This window comes from Lygodium microphyllum, chromosome 6 (genome assembly GCF_053477565.2).
Source record: "Lygodium microphyllum isolate KBCC chromosome 6, Lygodium_microphyllum_v1.1.10, whole genome shotgun sequence".
Classification (NCBI taxonomy): Eukaryota; Viridiplantae; Streptophyta; class Polypodiopsida; order Schizaeales; family Lygodiaceae; genus Lygodium; species Lygodium microphyllum.
Genome location: NC_141140.1, coordinates 15,398,225 through 15,425,343, shown reverse-complemented (window position 1 = coordinate 15,425,343; position 27,119 = coordinate 15,398,225). Strand labels below are relative to the sequence as shown.

At 43.6% G+C, this 27,119-nt stretch overlaps 1 protein-coding gene across 3 annotated transcripts in view; it reads right to left on the bottom strand.

Moving 5' to 3' along the window:
* PRT6 (proteolysis 6) overlaps window positions 1-26,019 on the bottom strand; it is a 161,101-nt gene extending 135,082 nt beyond the window's left edge. Inside the window, exons 1-3 of one of the 3 annotated variants that reach the window (XM_087679274.1) lie at window positions 25,592-26,019; window positions 24,216-25,313; window positions 22,561-23,828 (exon numbers count right to left, since the gene is read on the bottom strand). In XM_087679274.1, coding sequence (XP_087535400.1) covers window positions 22,561-23,828; window positions 24,216-25,313; window positions 25,592-25,642 — 2,417 coding nt within the window. In that variant the 5' untranslated portion in view covers window positions 25,643-26,019. Of the gene's footprint in view, window positions 1-22,560; window positions 23,829-24,215; window positions 25,336-25,591 lie in introns of all 3 variants that reach the window. The other 2 variants (XM_087679273.1, XM_087679272.1) reach the window with 2 other exon arrangements.
* Between the last annotated feature and the right edge of the window lie 1,100 nt (window positions 26,020-27,119).

The window sequence follows — 27,119 nt, the reverse complement described above, 5'->3', positions numbered from 1 at the left end:
AGAGGACAGCCCTACATCTGATGATGAGACGGCTGAAATGGCCAAGATACCAAATGCTTCAGTTGTTGGCACTTTGATATATGCTATGGTTGCTACACGTCCTGACATTGCCTTTGCAGTGGGAGTGGTTAGCAGATACATGGCAAACCCTGGTAAAAAGCATTGGAAAGTATTGAAAGATATTGTGAGATACCTCAAAGGCACAAAGGAGTTGTGCATCTGCTTTGGGAAGCAGAAGGCATCTGTTGTTGGCTTTACGGATGCAGACTATGCTAGTCATGCGGATTGCAAAAAGTCCACTTTTGGGTATGTGTTTACCTTCACAGGAGGAGCAGTCTCTTGGACCTCCAGGCTACAAAAGTGTATTGCATTGTCTACTACAAAGGCAGAGTATGTGGTCGACTGGCACTAAGGCATGCAAGGAGGCTTTATGGCTTTCACGTCTGGTGGGAGAGCTTGGCATTACAAAGTTACCTGTTCTCCATTGTGATAGTCAAAGTGCTATCATGCTAGCACGAAATCCCGTCTTTCATGCAAAGATGAAGCACGTACAAGTGAAGTACCACTTCATTAGAGATGTACTTGACAGCAAGAGCATTGAACTTGTCAAAGTGCATACATATGAGAATCCTGCAGACCTTCTCATGAAGGGTCTTCCGACAGAGCGGTTTGCTCATTGCCGACAAATGATGGGAGTTGGATAGATATATGTATTTCAGCTTTATACATACCTAGACTTAGCTGATTCTTTTCTCCTCTTAAAGCACATTGCCTTTAGGTGAGATGTTATTGGGAATCCTTCCTTTTAAATGTGCTCGGGTGTGAACACACCCTTGGCACTTGTACGTACATACATACATACATACATATCTATATCTCTCTCTCTAAAAACCTAAAGAGTACACTGGATTGCACCCACAATTCGTGCTCACTCTCACTCACAACCCTGCACTCACTCTCTCTGTCTCTCTACTAGCAATCACTATGTGTCTCGATCTCCACGCCCTCTAAGCTCAAGATGTGGATGGCAAACCAAAATACAAAGCCACGCTTGTGGCTAAGGGCTATACACAGAAAAAGGGAATTGACTTTCAAGAAGTCTTTTCACCTATTGTCAAAATGACTACTCTTCGGGTATTATTTGCTATTGTAGTATCTATGTATCTTGAACTTGATCAGATGGATATTAGAAGTGTATTCCTACATGGTGATTTGAAAGAAGAGTTGTACATGAAGCAACCAAAAGGCCTTGTTATACAAGGAAAGGAGCATTTGGTGTGTAAGCTTAAGAGAAGCTTGTATGGTTTGAAACAGGCTCTTAGACAATGGTATAAAAAGTTTGATGCCTTCATGCTCTCACATGGGTTTAAAAGAAGTAATGCAGATCATTGCTTATATATCAAGAAGGCTAATGATGGAAGCCTTATTATGCTTGTGCTTTACATGGATGATATGCTTATCGTTCGTAAGAATAAAAGCCACGTTAATGCATTCAAAAAACAGCTGAATTCAGCCTTTTCCATGAAGGACTTGGGTGCAACTAAACACATTTTGGGCATGTGTGTGACAAGAGATAGAGAGCAGCAAATCCTGTTTCTCTCACAAGAAAAGTACATCAGCAAAGTACTTGATCATTTTTCTATGGCTGATGCTAAGCCACTTGGAGTTCCTTTACCATCATATCTTAATCTTAGCAAAGCAGATTGCCCAAAAGATGATGAGGCAGTCAGCTCTATGAATGTTGTTTCTTATGCTCATAGTATGATCTTCTAGCAAGGGGGGAATTATAGTTGGTGGTTGGGGTATTGCTAGAGGTCTTAGAATTTGTGGTTGTATTGGCATTTGTAAAAGGGGTGGAGCAGGAGTGGATAGCCTTTCTCTAGGAGGTGTTACTTGTTGTTGACATGGTCTAGGTCGGGCATCTCTTGTGGTTCATCTTGGATAAGGGCAAAAATACATACCATGCCCCTCTTCATCACAATTATATCAAAAATATTCCCTTGTTGGTCTCCTTGAAGCTCGGCCATTTCCACCACCAGCTACTACTGTTGGAGGCTATTGTTGTGGAACCCTAAAACCTTGCACCAAATTGATTAAAAGATTATCTAGTTGACTAGTTATTCTTTCCATTAGTTCTTGATTATGATTATAGACCGCTAAACACAAGAGACAAAGAAAAAAAAAGGGAAACGTTGCAAAAGAAAAGAACACTACACAAAGAACTCAAAAGCAAAGAGATACTCAAGAAATGGAATCCATATACCAAGGGTCGACCAGTAATAAATGCCATAAACACCATCAAAATGACAAATAAAAAATGTCTAAAATATCTAAAATGTACCTAGCCCTCTTTGGCATGCACAGACTTAACCATGAACTGATATATCTGCTAACACCCTCTCTCAAATCATGGGTGATCTGATACAATACAATTTACAATGATAATGTCCCATCATAGTACATACAACAAGGACCACCAAAGTAGAACCATGGATACCCAAGCAGTGGGTGCACAAGCCACCACCAAGGTGCCTCACAAAGAACTTAATAACGATGTCAATCATATAAGCGTCTGAGAATAGAAAAGAACCATGGCAACTCTCAATATCTATCAACAATGTCTCACAATAGCGTACAAGACCAACCTATCAAAAATGCCTCTGAACATATGTGACCATGGATGCCAATCCCACTCTGTCAAAAAACTAGCTCATCATGAACCTAGATGTCAATCCCAACTCTAGGATTTGAACGGCCTTCAAGTGATGCGTCAGGGAAACCCCTCTGGGGAACCTATGCACCTGTATACTTATATAGATAAGGTGTACCAACCCCATCTCTCCACCCTCTCACACTCTCTCTCTTGGTCGTTTCCACTATCTCTTTAGAGACGGATTTGGACCACTATCCAGAGTCATGGATTTTCCCGATCAACGATGCCTTAGCCTCTTTCTTCTTGAGATACGACAGCTTCGTGACATGCGCCTAGGGAGTACAGCTACTCCAGGACACCGAGGCCCTTCACAAAGGCAGCTCACAGATTTCTTTGCGAAGGAGACTCGTTTCTAACTTCAATACAGTTACAGCCACAGTCCACATGAGAGCCTCTCTCACCGCCACAATCCACACACAGACAAGGAGTACTGATTGATCGAGCCATTCAGCTTACCCGATCCAGACATCCTAGGCCTCGACACAGACAACGACGACACCTTCATAGACAGATACAAGGGATTATTGCTCAGGCTAGAGCTAGGCCCTCCATATCCACATGATATTGTATCATTTGGAACTCATTGTTACTAGATAGAGCTCTATGTTTTACACATAGCCATAGTTAGTTTTCTTTCTTATTTTGCTTTGTGCTACATATTTTGCCCAGACAATTGTACTATCATACACATGATTGTAACTCATGGTCTCATAGGTCATCTTGGCCTTTTGTAGACGTTAATATATCATTTCATTTCATTTCTAACACTGGAGAGTTGTGAGAGATGACTACATCATCTGTACTAGCAACCTGGAAGGGAGGCCCCTGTAGCCATCGCCAGGACCACATAGCTGGAACCTAAACCTGAACTTGAAGATGAGGAAGACTCATTGAGAGAGTGTCATCGTCTGTACTAGCTCCTACTGTAAAGCAACTAATGTCCTACAAGTCTTATGAAGGTGTCCCTTCTTCTTGCCAAAATAATAGCACTCAGACTTCTTCTTCTTCCGTCGAAGGGCACCCCTCTCTGAAACTGGAACATCTGAAGCACCGAGAGATAGCATCCTTACAGAAACCTGAAGTTGAACACAGCAAGTCTCCACCATAATACTTGTAGATGAGGAAATAATGTTGGCATGCTGACCATTAGGAGATTCCGAAGGAGACATGAGGAGGGGAGAGACAAGAGAAGATGAAGAAAGACCAAGGACCTTCAGGGATAAAAGTATGCCAAAAATACAGACTCACAAGGATTGCACGAGTTCAAAGCAATAAAGAAAGCACAAAGAGAAAAGAGCAACGATAACCAAAGTGTAGTGATGAGAACACAACAACCAGATGCACATGAACCCTCTCTAAAGCTAAGCAGTGTATCACAAAAGGAAAATACAAACCAAACACAGTCAAAAAATAGCCTAAAACTTGTCGCCCAACCCTACACAGAAGCAAAAAAGCAAAACGCAAATGCTGATCAGTAAAACGTAGACAGTAGCTGCATGAAATGCAGTTCCCTCAGCCAGCAGTCCCCGAAACGCAAATTTGGAAGGATCAATAACAGGTCCCCAACCTAGAAACAGCCCCAGAAATTTGTAAATGCAAATGGCAAAGTGCAAAACATTGAGAAATTTGCAACAGAACAGGCCAAAAATTAGCAGCATATGGTTGTCCATGCTGCGAATCAGGTGCAGCAGCAAGAACAGGTCCAAACAGCAGACAAAAAGGCAAAATTCAGACCTGAAACAGTGTAAAACAGCAGCAGGAACCATGATCCTGCAATCTAATACCCTCTCAAAAGTGGATGCAGTGATGGAAGCATGGAATATTGCTGTAATAGAATGTTGAACACAAGAGACAAAGGAAAGAGAACAAGAAACACTGCAAAAGAAAAGAACACTGCACAAAGAACTCAAAAGCAAAGAGATACTCGGGAAATCAAATCCATATACCAAGATATGAGACAGTACAAAACCAATGTGAGTCACCAGCTGTGAAGGCACTTACACCTGCTCCTCTCCCTCCACCAGAACCTGTCAGATGATGAATGACAAATGATGCATGATACTAACAATGGTGCAAGAGTGCCTAAATAAATAGGCAAAAATAATGGCATAAATGATGTCAGGTCGGCTAGCAACAGATGCCATCAACACCATCAAAATGACAAATAAAAAATGCCTAAAATATCTACAATGTGCCTAGCCCTCTCTAGCATGCACAGACTCAACCATGAACTAACATATCTGCTAACACTACTAGTTATTGTTCTATATGGAGATGATATGCTACTCAATGAACTAAAAGAGCATAAATTTGCACATTTCAAGGCTGAACTGAAGCATGCTTTTGCTATGTCAAATATGGACTGTTTACACTACTATTTGGGGATTCAATTCAGCCAAAATCAGCATGGCATCACCATGTCGCAATTGCAGTAAGTGGACAAGCTTTTGCATAGGTTTAATAAGCAAGATTGCAAACCTATGTGCACTCCTATGGAGCCAGGGCTCAAGCTGTCCATGAATAATGGTGAAGAGATGTCCGATGTTGCAATTTACAGCTAGGCTATCTTAGCTACCTTTGCAACACACATCCTAACATACAGTATGCAATATCTTAGATGAGCACGTTTATGCACAACCTACGGATAGTGCATTGGCAAACTATCAAGCATATATTCAAATATTTACAAGGTACTCAATCATGTGCTTTATTATTTCCCAGCAAGGGAGACTTGCACTTCAAGCTTACAACAATTCCAATTGCGCTAGTGATTCAAACACTAGGCAATCTACTAGTGGACTTTTTTTTTTTGTGTTGTTCATGTATTTCACAACCTATAGTGGCTACCTCATCTTATAAGGTTGAGTATAGAGCAGCCTTCACCGCAATAGTGGAATGTGTATGGCTGCGTAGATTATTGGCTAATCTACAAATTTCCTTGGAGGTTCCTAGACCCATTCTTTCTCACAATCAAAGTGCTATTGCATTGGCACGAAATCCTGTGTTTCATGCTCACACGAAACACATTGAGGTACATTACCATTATGTGAGAGAGAGAGAGATAGAGAGATGCTATGCAATAGAGATCAATTTAATGTATGTCCCTACACAAGAGAATGTTGCTGACATCTTCACCAAAGCACTTTCTCGTGAAAAGTTTAAGGCTTTTCGAAAGTCCTTAAACTTGCTACCCTTTGATGATTGATCTTAGTTTCATCACATTGGCACTGCATGGGGGTGTTAGAATTTGTCTATGGGCAATGCCTAACATTTTAGTCATTTGGTTTGTAGTGTGAACACAGCTAAGTTCATAAGTTGGGTCATCACATTTAGAGTTAGCTAACTCCAATTGAGTTAGGGATTGCCTCTACCTTAGACCCTAAGGTTGTACTTTCATTCCATCACTTTTTAGTTCAGCAAGTACACTATCGTGTCAACTCATACTCTCATAAGGACATGCATTTTTGAAACCTCACTTAATATGTGGATTAATTTTTAATCACACAGTTAAGTAAATGTTGCACATTTGAGGTGTAACTAGGATTAGAGTAAATTTATCAGCCCCAGACACGAGAAAATCACAAGATCTCAAAGGCAAATGTTACTATAAGTTATGCTACACGGGTACTTGGTGGTATCTAGTGTCAATTGTTAGCCTAGGTCATTCATTTGGCCATAAGTATCAATTGGTGACACAAGAGAAGTGGCGTTTAATAATACATAACACCAATCTAATAATCAAAGATGCCACAGACACTCGAGAATGCAAGTTGCCTAGACAATTTAATTATTGGCCAATCAAATTATTTTTCTAGACACCGAAATAATTATTAGATTAATTTTCAGTATTTAAAGACTGAAAATTAATATTTAATTATGGATAATGCTTAAAAAAGGCTGCCACTTGTCAAAAACGCCCATGCAAGACTGAAAAATGTATTTTAAGAGGCTGGAGAGAGGCATTTTAGTGCATTCAATCTGCAAGAGAGAGGGGGGAGATGCTCATGGTCTGATGTACAACTATTTGAGGAACTTTTGAGGCAGCCAGGGGTAGGAGAATACCAATCAACAGCAGGCAACAGCATCTACAAGCTGTTGAGACACGCCAGCAGCAATAAATGACTAATTTTCTTCTGTTTTTCGTAAAGAAAGTCTGAATTTTCTCTCTCTCAGCATTCTCTCTTATCTCCGAACCTTTCTACAGCCTTGCTCTCAAGATTATAGCATTGAGATCACCAGAGGCTGAGAAATTTCAGATTTATCTATTGTAAACCCTAATCTGCAACAGAAATTAGGGTTTAGCAATAGCCTCGGGAAGCATGCCAAAAATTGGAAGCTCTAGGACTTGGATTCAACAAGGCTGAAGTTGTTTTCAATCAAATTCAAGTGGAGGGATCAGAAAATCAATGAATTTGGGGCATTTTCCATCTCCATCAAAGCAGGTGAAGGCCAATTGACTACCCAAATCAAGCAGCAAATCAGATTGAAGACTTACTAGTCATTTTGGACAGCAAGGGGAGTTGGAATATTGAAAGGGATAGGAAAAATCCCATTGTACATTAACTTCTTCAATTAAGTTAAAGAAATACCAAAAGGGGCACCAGTTTTGGGACCAACAAGGTGTTCATTGTCCAAGATTGTGAGTTAATTTGCATTTCTCAGTTTTGCAATAAATGTTACTACTGTAACTAAGTTGTAATCGGGGAATTACCATCCATCCATGGAAGGTGTTAAAATATCAAGCTCCCGTTACTCTTCAATCAGTCTATCTTTATGTGTGTGACCGACATTAGCTGGATACAACTGTACACGTGTGACATTCAATAAGTTGGTGTAGTCAGTGACTTAACCACAGTTAGTCTTGGTTAGTCATACCTATGTGTGTAAATCTCTTTCAATTAGTATGATGGAAGAATAATAGAAGAAGAACAATGAGCTGGGGCTCATCTTCCACTCCACTCTGTCTCTCTATCTCTCTCTTCCAACATGGTATCAGAGCTTGAATGCTTGAAGCTTGAAGGCTTGGCAATGGCCATTTGACATCAAGACATCAGATCTGAAGAAAACGTCATCAAAGGAGTCTGTGCTTGAAGCCCGTTTTTTTATAGAAGCTATATCTTGCTACATAAATGGTTTTTGGAAAACGGCCTGCGATTCCTCACCATTTCGACGTAGTCTACAACTTTGCAGAAGAAAGTTTTTTCAAATTCCTCACAGATTTTGAGGTATTCAACACAGACTTGTGTAGACTGGCTGTTTACTGCAATAAACAACAAGTGATTTCAGGGCACTAGTGGCTTTCATCCTAAAAATGTATATGCCCTTATTATCATGCATTTGAACATGATATTGGAGTGTTAAATGCTCAATTTTGGAGCTTATTTGCAAACTAGAAACAGTGAACTGATTGCTGTCTTGAATTTGGAAACAATATACCTATAGGGTTGAAGTATCTGTGATGCTTATTTGCTACTAACAAATGCTTGGATCATACCACTTAAGTGGTAGATGCTTTTTGGGATATTGTGAGTACTGAAAGTTTAAGGTTTGGACTGAGTTGTTGCTGGTTATACCAGGGTATTGATTTGTTATTGTCTACAGGAAGGATACCTACCATCTTCACTTGGCATACATGCAATATATTTTGACTGGTTGGACATGTATCAACTCTTGTATAGAGTGGCAACTAAATGAGATGTTTTGGGGCTGTTTTGAGGTCTCAATACTCTTGTTTTAACAGAGAAAATACAGCTAGTTATAGCAGTGGGCTAGCTGTATTTGGTACTGCTACTTGCATACAATACAAACATTGATACTTGTATGAACATAGTTTGTTGTTGGGATATTTTGCCACTACCATAGAATGTTTTGAACTGATTTGAGCTTGGTTTATGCTCAGTTGATTGTGTTTTTTCATTGTTGAAATACGATTTACAGCAAGTAGATTGTCAGGAAAACTGTCCTGAATTGCAGGAAACTGTCCTAAATAGCAAAAAATTGGTTTTGAACTGGTAAAAAATGAGTCAAATACTTACAGGTTGTATACATCACTAAATACCTAAGCTGCAACTATGGCAAATGCTTAAGGCATTGACAATATCACTCAAATTGTGGGAGAAAAGTTGGACAACATAAATATTGCTTTATGGAAGTTCCGTATGAAGAATTTTTGGTTGGCAGAGATTATTGGGACTTATGTACAAGTGATGAGGCTGAACCTGAAATACATAAAAGGAATCCCGACAAATGATCAAAAAATGGCTCATAAGCTATGGACTGAGAGAGCATGCAAGGTGTTACATTGGTTTTCCTTATGTATATCAGATGTTATGATTATACAGATTATTGGATGCAGTTCCCCAAATGATGTATGGGACATACTCATGAAGAATTATGGAAATGTAACACATGCAAGAAAGATTCAGCTAAAGCAACAATTCAATAACATGTCTAGGAATGGCAGAAGCATCCAAGCCTACACTACAAAGATCAAGAACATAGCGGATCAGCTTGCCACCATTGGATCTTCAGTGTCTGAGGATGATATGATTGCAATGACATTAAATGGACTTGACAAAGAGTATAAAGCATTTGATACGTCTATTTCTGTGAGAGCTAAACCCTTGATTGGAATGAGCTGATTGCTTTGCTGCTGTATGAGGCAGTTAAGCTTGGGTTGAATACAGGTTCTAGTGCGTCTCAAAGCAGAGACATTGTTCTTTACTCTAGCCAGCATGGTAGAGGCAACAGAGGCGAGGACACTCGAAACACTTATGAATAGCATCAGCAGAATGTATGGCATGGCACAAATACACAGGGCCAACATGGATCTAGCAACTTTAGAGGCAGGGGAGATCACCTCATGGTAGAGGTGGTGAATCTGGTTCATGGCACTCAAATGATCAGTCAAACAGAGATAAGGATTGTCATTACTACGGCAGATATGGACACATTGCAAAGGATTGTTACAAGAAGCAGGGAGATATAAAGGCAAAGGGCAAACAGCATGGGCACTATGCATCTTCTAGCAGTACTCATGATGAGCAGGTTGACAGATTGTTTGCCATACAGCATGTGTCTAAGAATGCATCTAGCCAGGACAGAGATGAGAGATGGTACATTAATTCAGGGGCTTCAAATCATATGACACCCCATGGAGAATGGTTTGATGAGATGGTTGCAGGTTCACATGGTTATGTGTGTACTGGGGATGACACCCAACATGACATTCAACACACAGGAATTGTTCCGTTGTTGATACCTGATGGCAAGAAAAAGAGTCTGCATGATGTACTACATGTACCTACAATAATCAAGAATCTTTTATCAGTTGGACAGATGGCAGAACAAAATCTGCAGGTAAGATTTAATAGAGATGGATGCTTTGTTGAAGAATATAGTAATGGCTGCAAATTGATTGCTAGAGGCCGAAGAGATGGCAGAATGTTTACTCTTAATACGTCAATTCCAAAATTGAAAGCAACCATGTTTGCGCATGATGATGGTGCTATACGGGATGTTGAGATATGGCATAAGCGGATTGGCCATGCGAATGTACAAAAGCTGAAATCTATGCAGCAGAATGAGATTGTGCTTGGACTGTCTAAGTTCAAGTATTATGACTTTGGACATGTATGTGATACATGTTAGTTTGAAAAGCAAGTACGGTTTCCATTTATGACACGTACGCAATAGCTCACGACCCTTGCAGTTGGTACATTCAGATGTATGGGATCCGTCTCATAATTCTTCGTTTGGTAGTGCTCGTTACTATGTATCCGTCATTGATGATTTCAGCAGATACACTTGGCTTTACATACTGAAACATAAGGATAATGTGTTTGATGCATTCAAGGACTTCAAGAAGCATGCTGAAAATGAGTTGAGCTATAAAATTTCATGTCTTAGATCAAATGGAGGTGGAGAATATGCATCAAATTACTTTGACATGTACCTTGCTAAATATGGGATCAGAAGACAGTTAACTTGCAGCTATACACCGTAGCAAAATGGTATAGCAGAAAGGAAAAATAGGGTACTGATGAAATCGGCAAGAGCTATGCTGAATGAAAAGAGTTTGCCAAATGGTTATTGGGCTGAAGCAGCAGTGATTGCTGTCTATGTGCTGAATAGAACCCTTACAGCAGGGATTCATGATGTAACTCCATATGAGAGGTTGTATGGTCATAAGCCTGACATTTCACACTTGAAGGTATTTGGCAACATTGCATATATGCATGTTCCTGATGAAAAGAGGAAGAAATTGGATCCTAAAGCTTTCAAGAGTGTATTCCTCGGTTATGCACAAGACCGGAAAGCTTACAAGTGTTATGTACCGTCTACATATGAGATATTGATTAGCAGAGATGATGTTTTTGATGAGCTGGCATTGTGATATGGTAATCCTGTTGCAGTGGCTACTGATGGATCAACTAGCACTAGTAATGCTGAAAATCCACCTACAATGAGTACATCTATGAGTGGTCCTACAGGTGATGGGTCACCTACAGTAAGTCCTTGGTCAGGACGCTTGCGGAGTCGCACTCCTACGTCCACTGACACGGATATTGTGAGAGTGCGCAGCGAAAGAAGAACACGAACACAGAGGAGTGGAGAGAGGAAGCAGAGAATGAAGGAAGAAAATCTGCACTGACTGAGATGAATGCTGAATACACTGGAATGGACAGAACAGTCCCTGCACGCAGCCCGGAGCGTCAGTGAGGGAACCAGGACAGACTGGAAACAGAGGCAGCACCAATGCCGGAGACGGAGACGGAGGGAGGAGTGCTGAACCTGCAGAGCATGAATGAGATGAATGCTGGACTGACTGGGGGGGCAGCTATAAATAGCCCCCAGCCAGAAAACTGGCCGACCAGCTAAACTGGCCGACCTGGCCAGATCTGGTCCGACTGGCCAGATCTGGTCCGACTGGCCAGTTCTGGTCCGACTGACCAGAACTGGTCCGACTGCCCAAAATAATGGGCAGTCACCCCAAAAACAGCCCAGATCTGGGCTGTAAAATGCCCAGGGCTACATGCTGACTAAAGCAGCCTGAAAACGCACTGACAGAGCTCCTCTGTCTCCTGTCAAACTCTGACAGGAGCTCACAACCAGGAGATGACAGACTGAGACTAAATAAGAGCAGGCTAACACCCCCTCTCAACTCCTGGGAGAGACTGAAGACCCAAGAACCGCATGTGATGAAGCAAAGAAGCCTGAGGCAAAGGCTTCGTAAAGAGATCAGCTGCATTGGCCGCCGTAGGACAATAGACCACCACCAGCTCCGAATCCACGATCCGCTCTCGAACATAGTGATACTGAACCTCAATGTGCTTCGTACGAGCATGAAACACCGGGTTTTTGGCCAGAGCAAGAGCACTTTGGTTATCCACGCGCAGCTCCGTAGGTCCGGTCTGGGTAAAGCCAATCTCCGCGAGTAAGCGACGGAGCCAAACTGCCTCCATAGCGGTCGAACATAGGGCCCGATACTCAGCCTCTGTAGAAGAAAGTGCCACAGTAGGCTGCTTCTTGCTGCTCCAAGAGACAGCACCAGATCCAAGGGTGAAAGCATAACCTGTAGTGGATCGTCACGAATCCACATCACCTGCCCAATCAGAATCACTCCATCCAGAAAGGGTAATCCCATCTCCATACATGATCCCAAAGGATCGAGTCCCCTGCAAATAGCGAAGAACCCGCAAGGCCGCCTGCCAGTGATCCTGGGTAGGAATCTGCATAAAGGAAGACAATAAAGCCACCACAAAGGAGATATCCGGCCGAGTGTGAAGCAGCCAGATAAGAGAGCCGACAAGGCACCTGTAACGGGTGGGATCGGTAAGAGGAACTCCAGCTGTCAAAAGCTTGGACTCAGGGTCCATAGGGCATGAGATAGGCCGACACTCAGCCATATCAAACTCCGAAAGAAGCTCGGAGATGTACCTGTGCTGCGAGATAAAAATGCCCTGTGCCATCTGATAGATCTCCAGACCTAGAAAGAAGTGAAGGATCCCTAGATCCGTCATGTCAAACTCCTGCTGTAGAATGGACCGAGAATGCTCCACCTGATGAGTGTCGCTCCCTGTAATAATAAGATCATCCACATACAAGATGAGAAACACCGAAAGAGAATCCACAACCCGTAAGTAGAGGTTGGGATCATAAGCGGAGCGCGCAAAGCCACTCTGTAGAAAGAAGCGGTCAATCCGCTGGTACCAAGCACGAGGAGCCGGCTTTAGGCCATAAAGAGCCTTCCGCAGCCTGTAGACATGATCCTCCTTCCCCTGCACAAGAAAACCAGGAGGCTGTGAAACATAAATCTCCTCCTCAAGAACGCCATTCAGAAAAGCAGACTTGACGTCCATCTGATAGACAGGCCAACGGTGATGAGCAGCAAGAGCCAAAAGCACTCGGATGGTGGACATCCTAGCTGTAGGAGCAAAAGTCTCAAAGTAATCCAATCCTGCACGCTGGGCAAAACCCTTGGCAACAAGCCTAGCTTTATGCTTGTCCAAGGAGCCATCTGCAAGATATTTGGTCTTAAAGACCCATTTCACACCAATCACCTTCCGTTTCGCGGGACGCAGAACAAGCTCCCACGTATGGTTTCGCTCGATGGAGTCGAGCTCGGCCTGCATAGCCTGTCTCCAAATATCCTGTGCAAGAGCCTCCTCCACAGTGGAAGGCTCGGAATCCTGAAGAATCTGTGACATAAGAGCATAGTTCACACATAGTGAACTGTCCCGCTGGGCCTGTAAACGGGCTGATCGACGAGGACCTGTAGAAGAAGCAGGAAAGTGAGTAACACCTGAATCCTGCATAAGCCGGCGATACCATAAAGGAATCCTGAGAGACTCCTTCTGTGAGGGAGACCGGGGGGTCTCCGGAACCTGTAAAGCACCCAAATCGGAGAGGGACTCCCCCTCACCAAGTGAAGGTAAATCCTCCGCATCTGAAGAAGGCTGTATATCCCGTGAAGATCCCGAAGAGGCGGTAGAAGAGCTCGTAGAAGACGAAGGCACATCCACCAAAGGGGAAAGGGAAGCCGAAGGAGGAGGAGGAATAGGGGGGGTGCTAAGGGTGATCCTGGAAGGAAGTGAAGGGAGAGAAGGTGGTTGGGGGGGGGGGGGGGGTTGGGGGGGGTCCGTCGATGATGAAGAAACATCGGAAATAGAACCATCAATCGGATCCTCAGAGGCCGAAGCCTCATCAAAGATCACATCCCTGCTCACCTCAACCTGCCGCGTCGTCGGGTCGTACAGCCGATATCCCTTCGTGGTCGTACTATAACCAACGAAGATAAGCTTTCTCGACTTAGAGTCGAACTTCGTCTTCCTCTTCTTCTTGTCCACATGGACAAAAGCATCGCACCCAAAGATGCGAAAATGGGACACGGAAGGCTTCTTTCCAAAGAAAGCCTCATATGGAGTCATGTCCAGTAATGCCGAAGTCGGAGAGCGGTTGCGTATATGCACCGCTGTAGCCACCGCCTCACCCCAAAGGAAATGAGGAAGACTCCTATGCTCCAGCATAGATCGGGCCATCTCAATCATGGTCCGATTTGCACGCTCCACCACACCATTCTCTGATGGTGTGTTCGGATGAGAATACTCCACCCGAATACCATGATCCCTGCAAAACTGAGAGAAAAGGTGAGAAGTGAACTCTCCACCGTGATCAGCTCGAACACCACGGACTTTGGAAGTTGTTTGGGTCTCCACAAACACCTGCCACTCACAGAAACGGGAGTACGCCTCGCTCTTGTACTCCAAGAAATAAGGCCAAACATAACGACTAAAGTCGTCCACAATCAGCATCAAATACTTGGCCTTCCCAAGGGAGGCCGTGCCCATAGGTCCGCAAAGGTCGGTATGAACCAACTCAAGCGGTGAAGTAGCCCTTCGAGAAGCAACCTGCGGGTGAGGCTGCCTGTGTTGCTTGCCCCTCAAGCAGCTAGGGCACAAAGTGTGAAGAGGAGGGAAATCAGGAAGTCCCTCCACCATCTTCCTCCTAGAAGCCCGGCGAAGAGAATCAAGGTTCAGATGACCATACCGAGCATGCCAGAGCAGCCCAAGCTCATGGGAGGTCCGCGCAGCCAAGGCTGTGAGCGTATAAAGCCCACCCTCCTGTGCACCTGTCCAAAGGGCATCACTTGTAGAAGCATCCTCCACTGTGACTGCATCCTGAGTAAAAATGACTCGGGTACCTAACTGAGTAAGACCATGCACAGATAATAGGTTAAAACCCAAATCAGGCACATAGAGCACTTTGGCGGAGGAAGACCGCCTATCAGAAAACATAGGTAAAGTCCCCACTCCATGAACAGGAACTGTAGAATTGTCACCAATGGTGACTGTACCCCCTTTGGAACGAAGATCCTGAAGCCAATCCTGACGGAAGGTCATATGTGAAGATGCTCCACTGTCGCCGAGCCAAGGCTTCTCCTGTGTGGTAGAAGCTAGGGCAGTGTCTTTCTCAACAAAGAGATGCACAAACGCAAATTCTGTTGTGGCTGGGGCCGCCTTCGAGTCCTTCTCCTTAGGCTCCAAATTGGGATACTTCTGCCAACACTTCTCCTCGGGATGAGTGCCCTTCCCACAATGGGGACACTTGGGCTTCTTCTCCTTCGCATCCTTCTTATCTTCCTCCTTCTTGTCCTTGGACTTCTCCTTCTTTTGTTTCTTCTTCTTGCCACCACCTGTGGCAGCCGTAAATGCCTTGGTGGAGCCACTGGCTCCCACCTCTTTGAGTCGCTCGTCATGCTCCAAGACAAGCGGGGAAAGCTCCTCCCATAGGAGAGTCTCACGGGTTCTCGTAGTGATGAGGCTGGTGTAGAAGACATCATATCGGGGTGATGGCAGCTGAGTCAACAGAATCATCGCCATATCATCAGACGATATCAGACGACCAAGAGAGGCTAGCTCGCCTCGCATATCCTCCATCTTCGTGATGTGCTCCTTCATGGAAGAAGAACTATCAAGACTGAGCATCCGCAACTTCTTCTCCAGGGAAATCTTGTGGGCAAATGTCTTGTGCTGATACAAAGACGCAAGCTTTGTCCATACTTCCGCCACGATCTTTAACCTGTGAACATGTACAAGAACTGAATCATGGAGACTCATAAAAAGAAAGGAACGGGCTCGTGAGTTGAGCCTATCCCATAAGGCTGCACGGTCCATTGAGGTGCCATCGGAAGAATCCACGAGGGGTCGGTCGATGGGCGAAGAAACAAGATCCCATAGATCAAAGGTATCAAGAATGCAAGCCACCTTGCATGACCATAGGGAATAGTTGGAACCATCCAACTTGTCTTCCTTCGGAAAGGAAGGGAGAATCGGCACCTGTATAGAGGGGATCAAGGAAGGCATCCGCACAGTGGATGCAGTCTTCACTGAAGAAACCTTCGCAGTAGATGGAACCTTCTTAGATGCATGGACTGAAGAAGGACGAGTGCGAGGAGAGTCTTCCCGATGACGAACTTCACGATAGTCCCGCCTCCGCTCAGAGGAATGATGAGAAAGAAGCTCATCCTCTGAGTCTTCAAAGCCTGAGAACTGGTAAGACATCTTCCAATCTGCAAAATACCAAGAAAGTTGTGCCGCTGACGAAATAGGACCAACAGTGTGGTCACCAACCACCAAGATGCAGGCAGAGAGTGCCTACAACCACCTAGATCTGCAAAACGCAAATAGATCTGATGCAGAACACCAGAATCGAGACCACCAGCACCGGAAACTTGCCCAGACAGAGGTCGCCTGCAGGATAGGAGCAGCCGGGGTAGAAGCGACCTGCAAAACAGCAAAACGCAAGCTGGAGGAGGGTCGCCCTGCAGCAGAAGAGGTCACCTGGCAGCAAACGCAGGGTTGCTGCGTCACTGGATGACGTGGCAGCCCCTGTGTACAGCAAACGCAGGCTGTACAGCCTTCTGATGCAGTCGCCTGGCTGGAATAGACCTGTTGGCAGCAGCAGTAAGGTATTTCTCGCGTCCTCCGTGCTCTCAATCAGGCGATGATACCATGTGAGAGTGCGCAGCGAAAGAAGAACACGAACACAGAGGAGTGGAGAGAGGAAGCAGAGAATGAAGGAAGAAAATCTGCACTGACTGAGATGAATGCTGAATACACTGGAATGGACAGAACAGTCCCTGCACGCAGCCCGGAGCGTCAGTGAGGGAACCAGGACAGACTGGAAACAGAGGCAGCACCAATGCCGGAGACGGAGACGGAGGGAGGAGTGCTGAACCTGCAGAGCATGAATGAGATGAATGCTGGACTGACTGGGGCTATAAATAGCCCCCAGCCAGAAAACTGGCCGACCAGCTAAACTAGCCGACCTGGCCAGATCTGGTCCGACTGGCCAGATCTGGTCCGACTGACCAGTTCTGGTCCGACTGACCAGAACTGGTCCGACTGCCCAAAATAATGGGCAGTCACCCCAAAAACAGCCCAGATCTGGGCTGTAAAATGCCCAGGGCTACATGCTGACTAAAGCAGCCTGAAAACACACTGACAGAGCTCCTCTGTCTCCTGTCAGACTCTGACAGGAGCTCACAACCAGGAGATGACAGACTGAGACTAAATAAGAGCAGGCTAACAGATATGTCAATGAGGGGGAGATTGGATAAGGGAAAAGAAAAGATGCTTGAGGATGTGACAAGTCCACTTACAACAGATTATGAGTCGTCTAACAGCGACACTTTGGATAGTGAGTTGGGCATTCCGTCTATTATGACGCCTAGAGCAAGGCAGAGTCGTTATGTACCGCCTCATGAGAGGCAAGCTCAGAGTGAGCCACAATTACAGAGATCTGAGAGAGTCAAAAAACCAATTGACAGGTTTACATACACTAGTTATTCAGCCCGCCATTTTGCATATATGGCTAGTGTGACAGGTTACAAAGAACCTACAAAGTTTGATGATGCAGCTACAGATGATAACTGGTGTGCTGCCATGGATGAGGAGTATACGTCCTTGATTGAAAATAAGACATGGGAATTGGTTGAGTTTGCTGAAGGCAAAGTCCCCATTGGCTACAAATGGATGTACAAGGTTAAGTGCAAGTCAGATGGTTCGTTAGAATGCTATAAGACCAGGCTGGTTGCAAAAGGGTATGCATAGCAATATGGCCTTGACTATGAGGAGACTTTCAGTCCGGTGTCTAAAATGGCAACAGTCAGAACTGTCATTGCTTTGGCAGCATCCAAAGATTGGAAATTATGGCAAATGGACGTCAAGAATGCTTTCTTGAACAGTGACTTGGTTGAGGAAGTATATATAGACCAACCTGAAGGCTATGTTCACCCGGACTTTCCTACACATGTATAAGCTGAAAAAGGCTTTATATGGACTGAAACAAGCACCTAGAGCATGGAATGCTCAGATCAGCAGTTATTTACATCAACATGGATTTAGATTGGGTGATGCAGATCACAATCTGTTCAGGAAGAATACAGATCATGGATATGTTTCTAGTGGTTTATGTAGATGATCTTATCATCACTGGAGATGATGAAGAGGGCATTGCTGAAATTAAATCATGTTTACAGGCTGAATTCAGAGTCAAAGATCTTGGTGAACTAAAATATTTTCTTGGGATTGAGATAGTCTCTATACCTCAAAGTATATGACTGCTACAGAAGTAATATACTCATGACATGTTACAGAAGTATGGAATGGCTGAATGCAAACTTATGGAGGCACCTCTTGATCAGAATGTCAAGCTGGAGATTGATGTTGGGAATGACATAGAGAATGTGACCATGTATCGACAAATGGTGGACAGCTTGATATACTTGACTATTACCCGTCCTGACTTATGTTATGCAATGGGGCTGATTAGTCAGTTCATGCAGAAGCCTCGCAAACCACATTTAGATGCAATCAAGAGGATCATGAAATATGTAAAGGATACTACAGATTATGGGATGTTTCATGCATATGGAAAATCTCGACTTAACAGGGTTTACTAATGTTGATTGAGCTGGTTGTGCCTATGACAGGAGGTCAACCAATGGTTATGCATTTGGATTGGACAACGGTATGATTAGTTGGCAGAGTAAGAAACAGCCTACTGTTGCATTGTCTAGTACAAAAGCTGAGTACAGAGGAGCTGCCTTAGCGGCTTATGAAGCAATTTGGTTGATGAAAATGCTGAAAGACTTGGAAATACAACTGGAAAGCGGAGTGAGATTGTTTTGTGATAACCTCAGCAGTGTTATGTTGGCTAGCAATCCTGTCTACCATGCTAGGTCCAAACATATTGAGGTTCACTACCATTTCATCATAGAAATGATTTTTACAGGACAGATTGACTTGATTCATGTGAAGACTGAAGACCAAGTAGCATATATATTTACCAAGTCTCTTGGTAAAGAAAAGTTCATATATTTCAGACAACTACTTGGAGTTTATCAGATGGTTTGAGCTTGAGAGGGAGTGTTAGAATATCAAGCTCTCGTTACTCTTCAATCAATCTATCTTTATATGTGTGATCGACATTAGCTGGATACAACTATACACGTGTGTGACATTCAATAAGTTGGTGTAGTCAGTGACTTAACCACAATTAGTCTTGGTTAGTTATGCCTATGTGTGTAAGTCTCTTTCACTTAGTATGATGGAAGAGTAATGGAAGAAGAAGAACAATGAGCTAAGACTCATCTTCCGCTTCGCTCTATCTCTCTCCCTCTCTTCCAACAAAAGGAAGGCTGGTTTCACACACTGTCTACTCTCATTCTCTTGTTTCTCTCCCCTCCATAGCTGGTCCAGTTTCCAATATGAGTTTGCAAATTTTCTTGCATTTTGATCTTCTCGAAGCAATCCAATCTATCGCCTACATACTGTAGGCTGCATTTTGCAGTTTTCTCTCTCGTCGTTGGTCCATCTGTAACAATTCTGGCATCTACTACTCATTTGCTGCCGCCAAACATCTTCGGAGGCAATCTTGCCACATTTTGGGATCCGTCTGAGTACAATACACTCTCAAGCTCATTACCTCTACCTCAGTTCTCAAGACACCGGAGTTCAAGGTACAATATTCATTCACTAGATAGTGTGTTTTCTACATGAGCATTGTCTAATAATTTATAAATATTCATTCATTTTAAACTCTTCATTGTATTCAATGTCTCTAAGTTACCCTAACTCTAACTATGTTTTGTTCAATTTATGCTTTGTCGTACGATTGTATCTGTGTTCCTATGTTAGGATATTTTTATACATGGTATCAAAGCTAGGATCTCTTTGAAGAAACCTAGGCCTTTGATTTGAAAACCCTACACAAGAAGCAAGAACAACAAGAGGGCAAGATGACTTCAAACACGACATCATTGCTTCATTCTCCAGAGCCAGATCCATCAAGAAACAAGCAAGGATGGGCCTCACAACTTGCTCCTCCAACATCCAACATGGCCAGGACTACCGTGGAGTCCAAAGACCATTCAAGATTTCTAGAGCTGAGTGCAACGTCCTTCTCATGTATCAGGCTCAACAACAAATTGAAGGTAAATCTGAGTTTTCCTATTTAGATTCAATGGACCAATCTAATGATTTTGCAAGAAGGACAGAAGCTCCACAAAGGATTGGCCATCCTAGCGTGGAAACTGGCATGGAGTACAAACCCTTCATTTCTTTACCACTTTTATCTCCATCTCTACCTCTTTCATCTATGCCTTCTACATCTCCACCTTCATTCACTCCTATGTCACATACACAATACTACACTTCTCTATCTTTTGATTCTACTTCCTTTTTTCAGCAAGATTGATGTAGATAATTCTCATGAAGGAGGAGTTGTGCAATCACAATATTGGTTCGTAAGTCCTGAAGAAGACAGACTCTTATTCATGAACTCTAAGAAAGGTGATGAGTACAAAAATTAATTCAAGCACCTACAAGTTCTCCCAAGAGTACTAACTATACAACAATACATTATACACTACATGTGCCCGTCCAAGGGATGACTAAATTTTGCACTTCCATTGCTCCGTCCACTTCTAACACTAGCCCCCATCCAAAGATCCAAGGATATAGCTATTGAGAAACCATATCATTTAGTACCATTTTCCCAATCCATTTCTATTTTTGGTTTCCATTTACTGCCCCAAAAAGGCCTTTTGGGCACCTTCTGAGAGAGTCAATGCGCTACCCGAGGGACTTCAGTGGGCAACATTCTAAACAGCCTAAGCCTATATAAAGCACTCACTTCACCCATTCCACCTGTTCAACATTCATTCCTTCCAACGTGCTATCACTCTCTTCCATCCCTCCATTGCTGCTCACACCCACCCAGTGAGCATTGCAGTTTGTGGTCTTCCTCTTTCCCTGCACCAGGTGCCTTGTCTCCTTCACCTTCCATGCTACATTTTGGGCTACAAATTCTCTTCCTCCACCTAGCAACCATCTCCACCATCTGGCGTTAGATTATACCTGCATTTTTGGCCGCAACCATCATCACCATTTGGTGTCAGCAGGCACCTACGCTTTTGCTGCCAAATCACCTCTCTCTACCTAGCAATTGTACTCTCCACTTGGCATCAGCCTCTCAAGTTGTGTTTCGCAATCTAACACCTCCCTAGCATCGCAACAGCTCCAACAAGCACTTACTATCTCAAACACCTGCATTTTTGTAGTTCTTGCTCCATCAAGGGCTGAGTTTCCTCATTTGGAAAGCTGTCTTGTTGATCCTCATCTTCCAAAGCACGCATTTGTAGTTGGTGATCTTCTTCCTGGACTCCGATGGCATCAAAGGACTAGGTTCCACTCCCTCAACAGCTGTCCTTCACCTTCAACATACATCTTCAGCATCCCACTGCCTGCAGGACTACGTTCGGCCCCCTATATAGCACAGGTGCAGTCGTCTTTTGAGCTTCGACTCTGCTATATCAGCTATGTTCACTTAGCATGATTCAATGCTTCATTATCTTCTTGTGTTTTCTGAGTTTCTCTTCTCTCAATATTTGCCATACACACAGTGTTTCTCCTCGCAAGCCCTACTATCTATCTAGTTTGCTTTCACAACAATCATTTCTTGACAATAACAATATGGCACATTAGTCCTTGGAAGTTGGGATGTGGTTGTGACTCAGAGTGTTGCTAGCTCCTAGGCTAGGGGGTGAGCCCGTTTGGCTCTATAGAGAGCTCACATCAGCAAGCCAATCACATCTGCACTCACTGGCCACAATGGTGTTGGCTTCTAAGGAGCAACCTAAATAGTAAATTTACATTTTTGATGGGAGATATCAGGAGCTGGGTTTGCATTTTGGAGGGACAGCCACTTACTGCAGCAGGGCCCATCGTTGAAGCTTTTCTTTTTTGTTTTCCATTATATTTGTATTGCTCTTCTACCTGTCACTTCGCAATGATCAGTGGGATTCAACCTGCCACACAGAATGTGCACAGGTCTCCTCCCTACAAAGCAATCATACAATGCAGATCCCCTCTGTGGTCTTAAAACCACAGTCAGAAAGCACTTGGGCTTTCCTCCACAGCCAGAATCCTGGTGTATCAACATCCACTCCAGTGATGCTAGCAATGTGCAGTAAAACTTTGAATTGTCTCAACATTTATTCCAAATCAGTACTGTCAATATTAACCAAGAGCAGGTCAGCCTCTATTTCCCTAGCCCATAAAATGTCCCATATCGAGATACTTTTCAGGTGTTTATATTAAAGGCAGAGCACATATGAAGTCAACAACATTCTATCCATTAAAAGTAGCACCATTAATTGAAGACCATGCTGATCGATCTGCCTTAATATACAGAAAGCAAGTCACAACAAGTACACACACAAAAGTAAAAGTGTCACAATGCTTAAGACCCAAACCAGAGGAGAATGGTTCTAAAAACCTTACCATCTTACTGAATAGTAATGATCACACAGTGTTTGTACAGAATGACCATTCCGCCGCCACATGCCTGCTTGAACTTGAGCACAAAATACCTGGAGCCGAAGAGGGTGCTCCATGAGGAAAGATGCAAAGCTTGGTACCCGATAACCTGATGGAAGCAACTTCATCAAAAACCCCTGATCATTTATGCTCTGGTTATAGTGGTGCCAAGAATTCTTGCTGCTCCCCTGAAAGTCAGAGGATTGATTCATGGAGTGGATCTCCAAGCTTTTCTGCAATGCCAAAGATAAAAACCGATGCAAAGGGATATGGAATGAGACTTCTTGTTGACTGACATCAAAATCTATTTCCAACCAATCCCTGTCACTCCATATAAAACCCAAATTCGCACTTGGTTCTGGTAGTTCGGATCCCATCCACCAAGCAGCAGGACCATTTCCAGCATCCCTGCAACTTTCTGGTGCCTCTGCTGATGATGCAGAATCTGTGTCCCTAACTGACTCATTCAAGCTAACAACATTCGGAGATGAGTGACCCTCCTCCCTAAAATGATCAGCCACATCACTACTTCTCAACCACTCTTGAAAAGTACTTCCATTCATGACAGATCCCTGAGAATCACCCAATTCACCTGCCAATCCAACTCTGAGAACCCCTCTTCCTCCCCTTCCTCGACTCTGCCTTTCTCTTTGCTGCAAGCCTCCTCCTAATTTCATACTTTCTCGATATGCATCAAGTAAAAGCCACATATGAAGCACCTTGGCACATTCAGAGATCAACCACAAAAGAGCAGAAGGAACGTCAGGGATCTTGCAATCCTGTGGCTGAACACCAAGAGGACCCATAGTCTTACTACTTAGAGACTCAATTTTCCTGGAGATGCGCCCAATTTTGGCATGCCTGCCTATAATATCCTCATCTTCAAGCTCTTCCCTACAGGAGATGTCTGTCCATAAAGAAGGCTCGCCTTCCAACCAGAGCATCCTATCAGTCTTAGCTGCCCCATCAATAAATAATGGGTGAATATTGGCCATTTTATCTTCCAGAATGTAAGCACTCCACCAATTGTCTGTGTCCTCCTCAACATGGATGTTAGTCTGTCTCCGCTGTGAATCCATCCCCTGAGTGTATGCAAGCAGGTGAAGCCAAGCCTTTGAAAGGTCTGGTCGCTCACGAGCCACATATTGCGCTACATCAAGGTGCCTCATGACAAACCGAATATCCTCCACAATGCGGTAGTAAGGCGTGCTAGCCAAAGGGCCCTTACTTACCTGTTTATTTGAAACACAACATTTAACATTTCTATTTAAAAATGAAAAATAGAAGAATAAGCAGATGTTCATGCAATTTGACCCATTGTTGGACAAGGGAAAAAAATATGCAGTTTCCTACGATGTCCATAAAACTTTGAGCAAACAACACATTCCTTCGTAATCACAACACAATAAGTGACTGCTCTGCCTTAACCAAACAATTATAACTTTGCACAACAGCAAAACGTAAGTCCAAAGGCAGACCTCCAGTAACTCCCGTATCCGCTCACAAACATGTACGAATACTTCACATACATGGATTGAAACTAGCCATTTTATAAAATAAACAAAGTATTTCTCCTCTTGCTCTCACTCAAAGCAGACAGCCTATGGTAGTATTCGTACCAATAAATGTCTGTCATCTCCAGCACAGGAAAGAAAGACATATTTCAAAGTTTCTAGCAGCATGTCCAAAAGTCCCAGATCAAAGACCAGCCGAGGCGTAAGTGTTGGGACAGTAAATATCTGTACAGAGAAACTGCTGAGGGTGGGATGGTCTCTCATCCGGCTTCCAACTAGTAGTTCTGACTCTTCACTTATTGCATCACGTAAGAAATGAGGGTACCGAGCAATAAATGCCCTTGCAAATTGAAATTTAAAACCTGGATCACCCATGAGCTTAAATAATAGCTCATGCAACTTATTCACAACTTTGATTGGTAAAAAGCATTCACTCGTCAGCATGACATCCAGCAGGCCAAGCCTGTCTGAAGCTATCAGCCCACCTATGAATGTGAGCATGCTCTCGCTGCAGTTACAGAAGTTAAGTAGCATCTCAACTAAAGCTAAAGAAGTTTGGGAAGCTACCCTCTCCTCAACTGACTGAGAATCCCATTTCTTAGGCTTTTTGCCTGCCACCTTTGCAGCATCTTGAAGCCTTCTCTGCCATTGAAGGAGGACAGCCTCCATTACAGGTTCCAAGGTGCTTTTCACTGCCTCTGAGAGACCCGGTGCTTGCCCTGGACCCCTATGCTGTGAGCAGAATCCAGATTCCTTCCAGGCTGTGATATCACCACAATCACAACATCCGCCTCCTGCATGAATCATCGAGTAATCATGGTTGACATGGTTGCCTGCTTCAAAGCAAGGGACACATATAGCACAAGTTGGATCATTTTCACAGGTGTGACACCTGTACGCGATATCGTTGAATCCCCAAACAGCTCCACAGACTCCTTTGACATGACCTGTTTGCTGTTGTATAGCTTTCAACTTAACTTCAGGATCACCATCAAACATAAGCCACTGTGCCCATCGAATTCCCTCCCTGCAACCTTCCTTGAACTCGCGTCGGGCACTTTCAGGTGACTGTGCTTCTTCAACACCTGGAAACAGTGCTGACACAACATCCTGCAACATCTTCCTGTTTTCTTTAACATAATCCACCAAACCAATTTCTTTGCACTCGAGATAATGGCATGGGACGCCCGTCTCAAGGAGTCTCTGCATTGTAACCAAAACTGCCCTGCGTCAACTCATTGAAAATGTTTTAACGGCATGGCGTGGAAAGATTCCCCGGCACAAGCACACTTAAACAGAATTACAGACCTCCTCTAATTCTACTTAGCTTCATAGTATTACTAAACAGATACGGCACAAGTGCGCACACGACCAGCCTACACATTTTCTGGCGCCACGATATCTTCTTGTAGAAGTGAGTGCGTAATCAGAGAAGAGTTTCAAGCGAGCAACCAACAAAAAAGAGACATGGATTTTCTGACCCGTATAAGATTTGCGTCTGGAGAAGGATGATCCGATGAGTCAATCTCCATTGCTGGGAGATCAAAAGCGCGCTTCAAGGAGGCGAAAGAACCAGTTGTTACAATGAGACTGTACTGATCTTCTTCGAATATCACACAAATGAAGCGCAGATTCTGTGTTGATATGGCACGATCACGAGGGAGGAAGAAGGATTTATGGAGCAGGAGCCACGAATCCCTCACGGACCTTCCTCGGATGAGAGATACTAATCCGTTCTCTGCGACGAGCGCACTCGAAGCAGCAAGGCGCGACACTGCGACTGGGAATGGACGAGAAGACGAGGAAGACGAAGCATGCCGAGAGAAAATGTTGTGTTTAATCTTCTGTTTGAGTCGGTGTCGCAGCAATTCTTTTCGAGAAAACCAGGCATGTGCGTGCGTGCGTGCTTGCTTTTGTGAAGAAAACTGGGAGCTCTCCAGCAAATTATAACAAATATTAATTTAAAACTTAAAAAGGCTACAGAGGTACGTGATTCTCTTCTTCCCCCTTTACTCTTCCATCTTCCCCTCCATCTCAGCCCATTGTCACATGCCAGACCGCACGCATCACGGGACATAGGGGCTTTGCTTCTTTGCCCATAGCTTACATGATGGTTTGCTTTGCTTGTTCAAGCTTTAAAAACTTAACCCCGGGTTAACTAGAGATAGTCAAGATCCTATAGAGTCTACATTTTACATTGTACTTCATTTGCATTTGCATATGCATGAAACGATATGATAGTCAAGAATGTGAGCATGAACGCATGCGTACACACACACACTCTCTCTCTCTCTCTCTCTCTCTCTCTCTCTCTCTCTCTCTCTCTCTCTCAACCAAAACTAGCAAAAAACTAGTAAATTTTCAATTACAAAATCGCCCAAATGCAAAATGTGTAAGGCATTCAACAGCCACACATAGGATCACCCAAAATGCAAAATGTGTAAGGCATTGCCACCATTCAAAAGCTACACATAGGAGGAGAAATGTGAGAAGTACTTTGTCATATGGAGCTGCCAATCCATGCATAAAAAGGTATAGAAGCAATTAAAGATGTGCAAATTTTAGGACCATGACTTGGAAAATGTAAAAACAACAGTGACAACTATGTGTGACAAAGCAATGCAACAAATGAGGGAGCAAATGCTTGCAAAAATGAAATAATGGAAAATATGATGATATAAAAGCACATTTCACCTCCTGGAAAGAAGACGTTGAGGAATGCCTTCATATTCAAACATTTTAATTAAGGAGCTTAAAAACAAGGTAACCACATACAAACCAGCTTGACCTCTTTAAAATAGAGGAAGGGGAGATCATGGAGAATAAGGCCAAGAAGATGCAAAATAAATTTAATGAGTTGAGAACATGAATGGAGAACGAAATTAGCACATGGACAACAATAACAAAGAAGGCACAAGATGATGTAGCAAAAAATCCCAAAATTATTAAAGTGATGACAAAGGCCCCACCAAACAAAAAGGATTTATTTGTAAATGATGCACTAGAAGA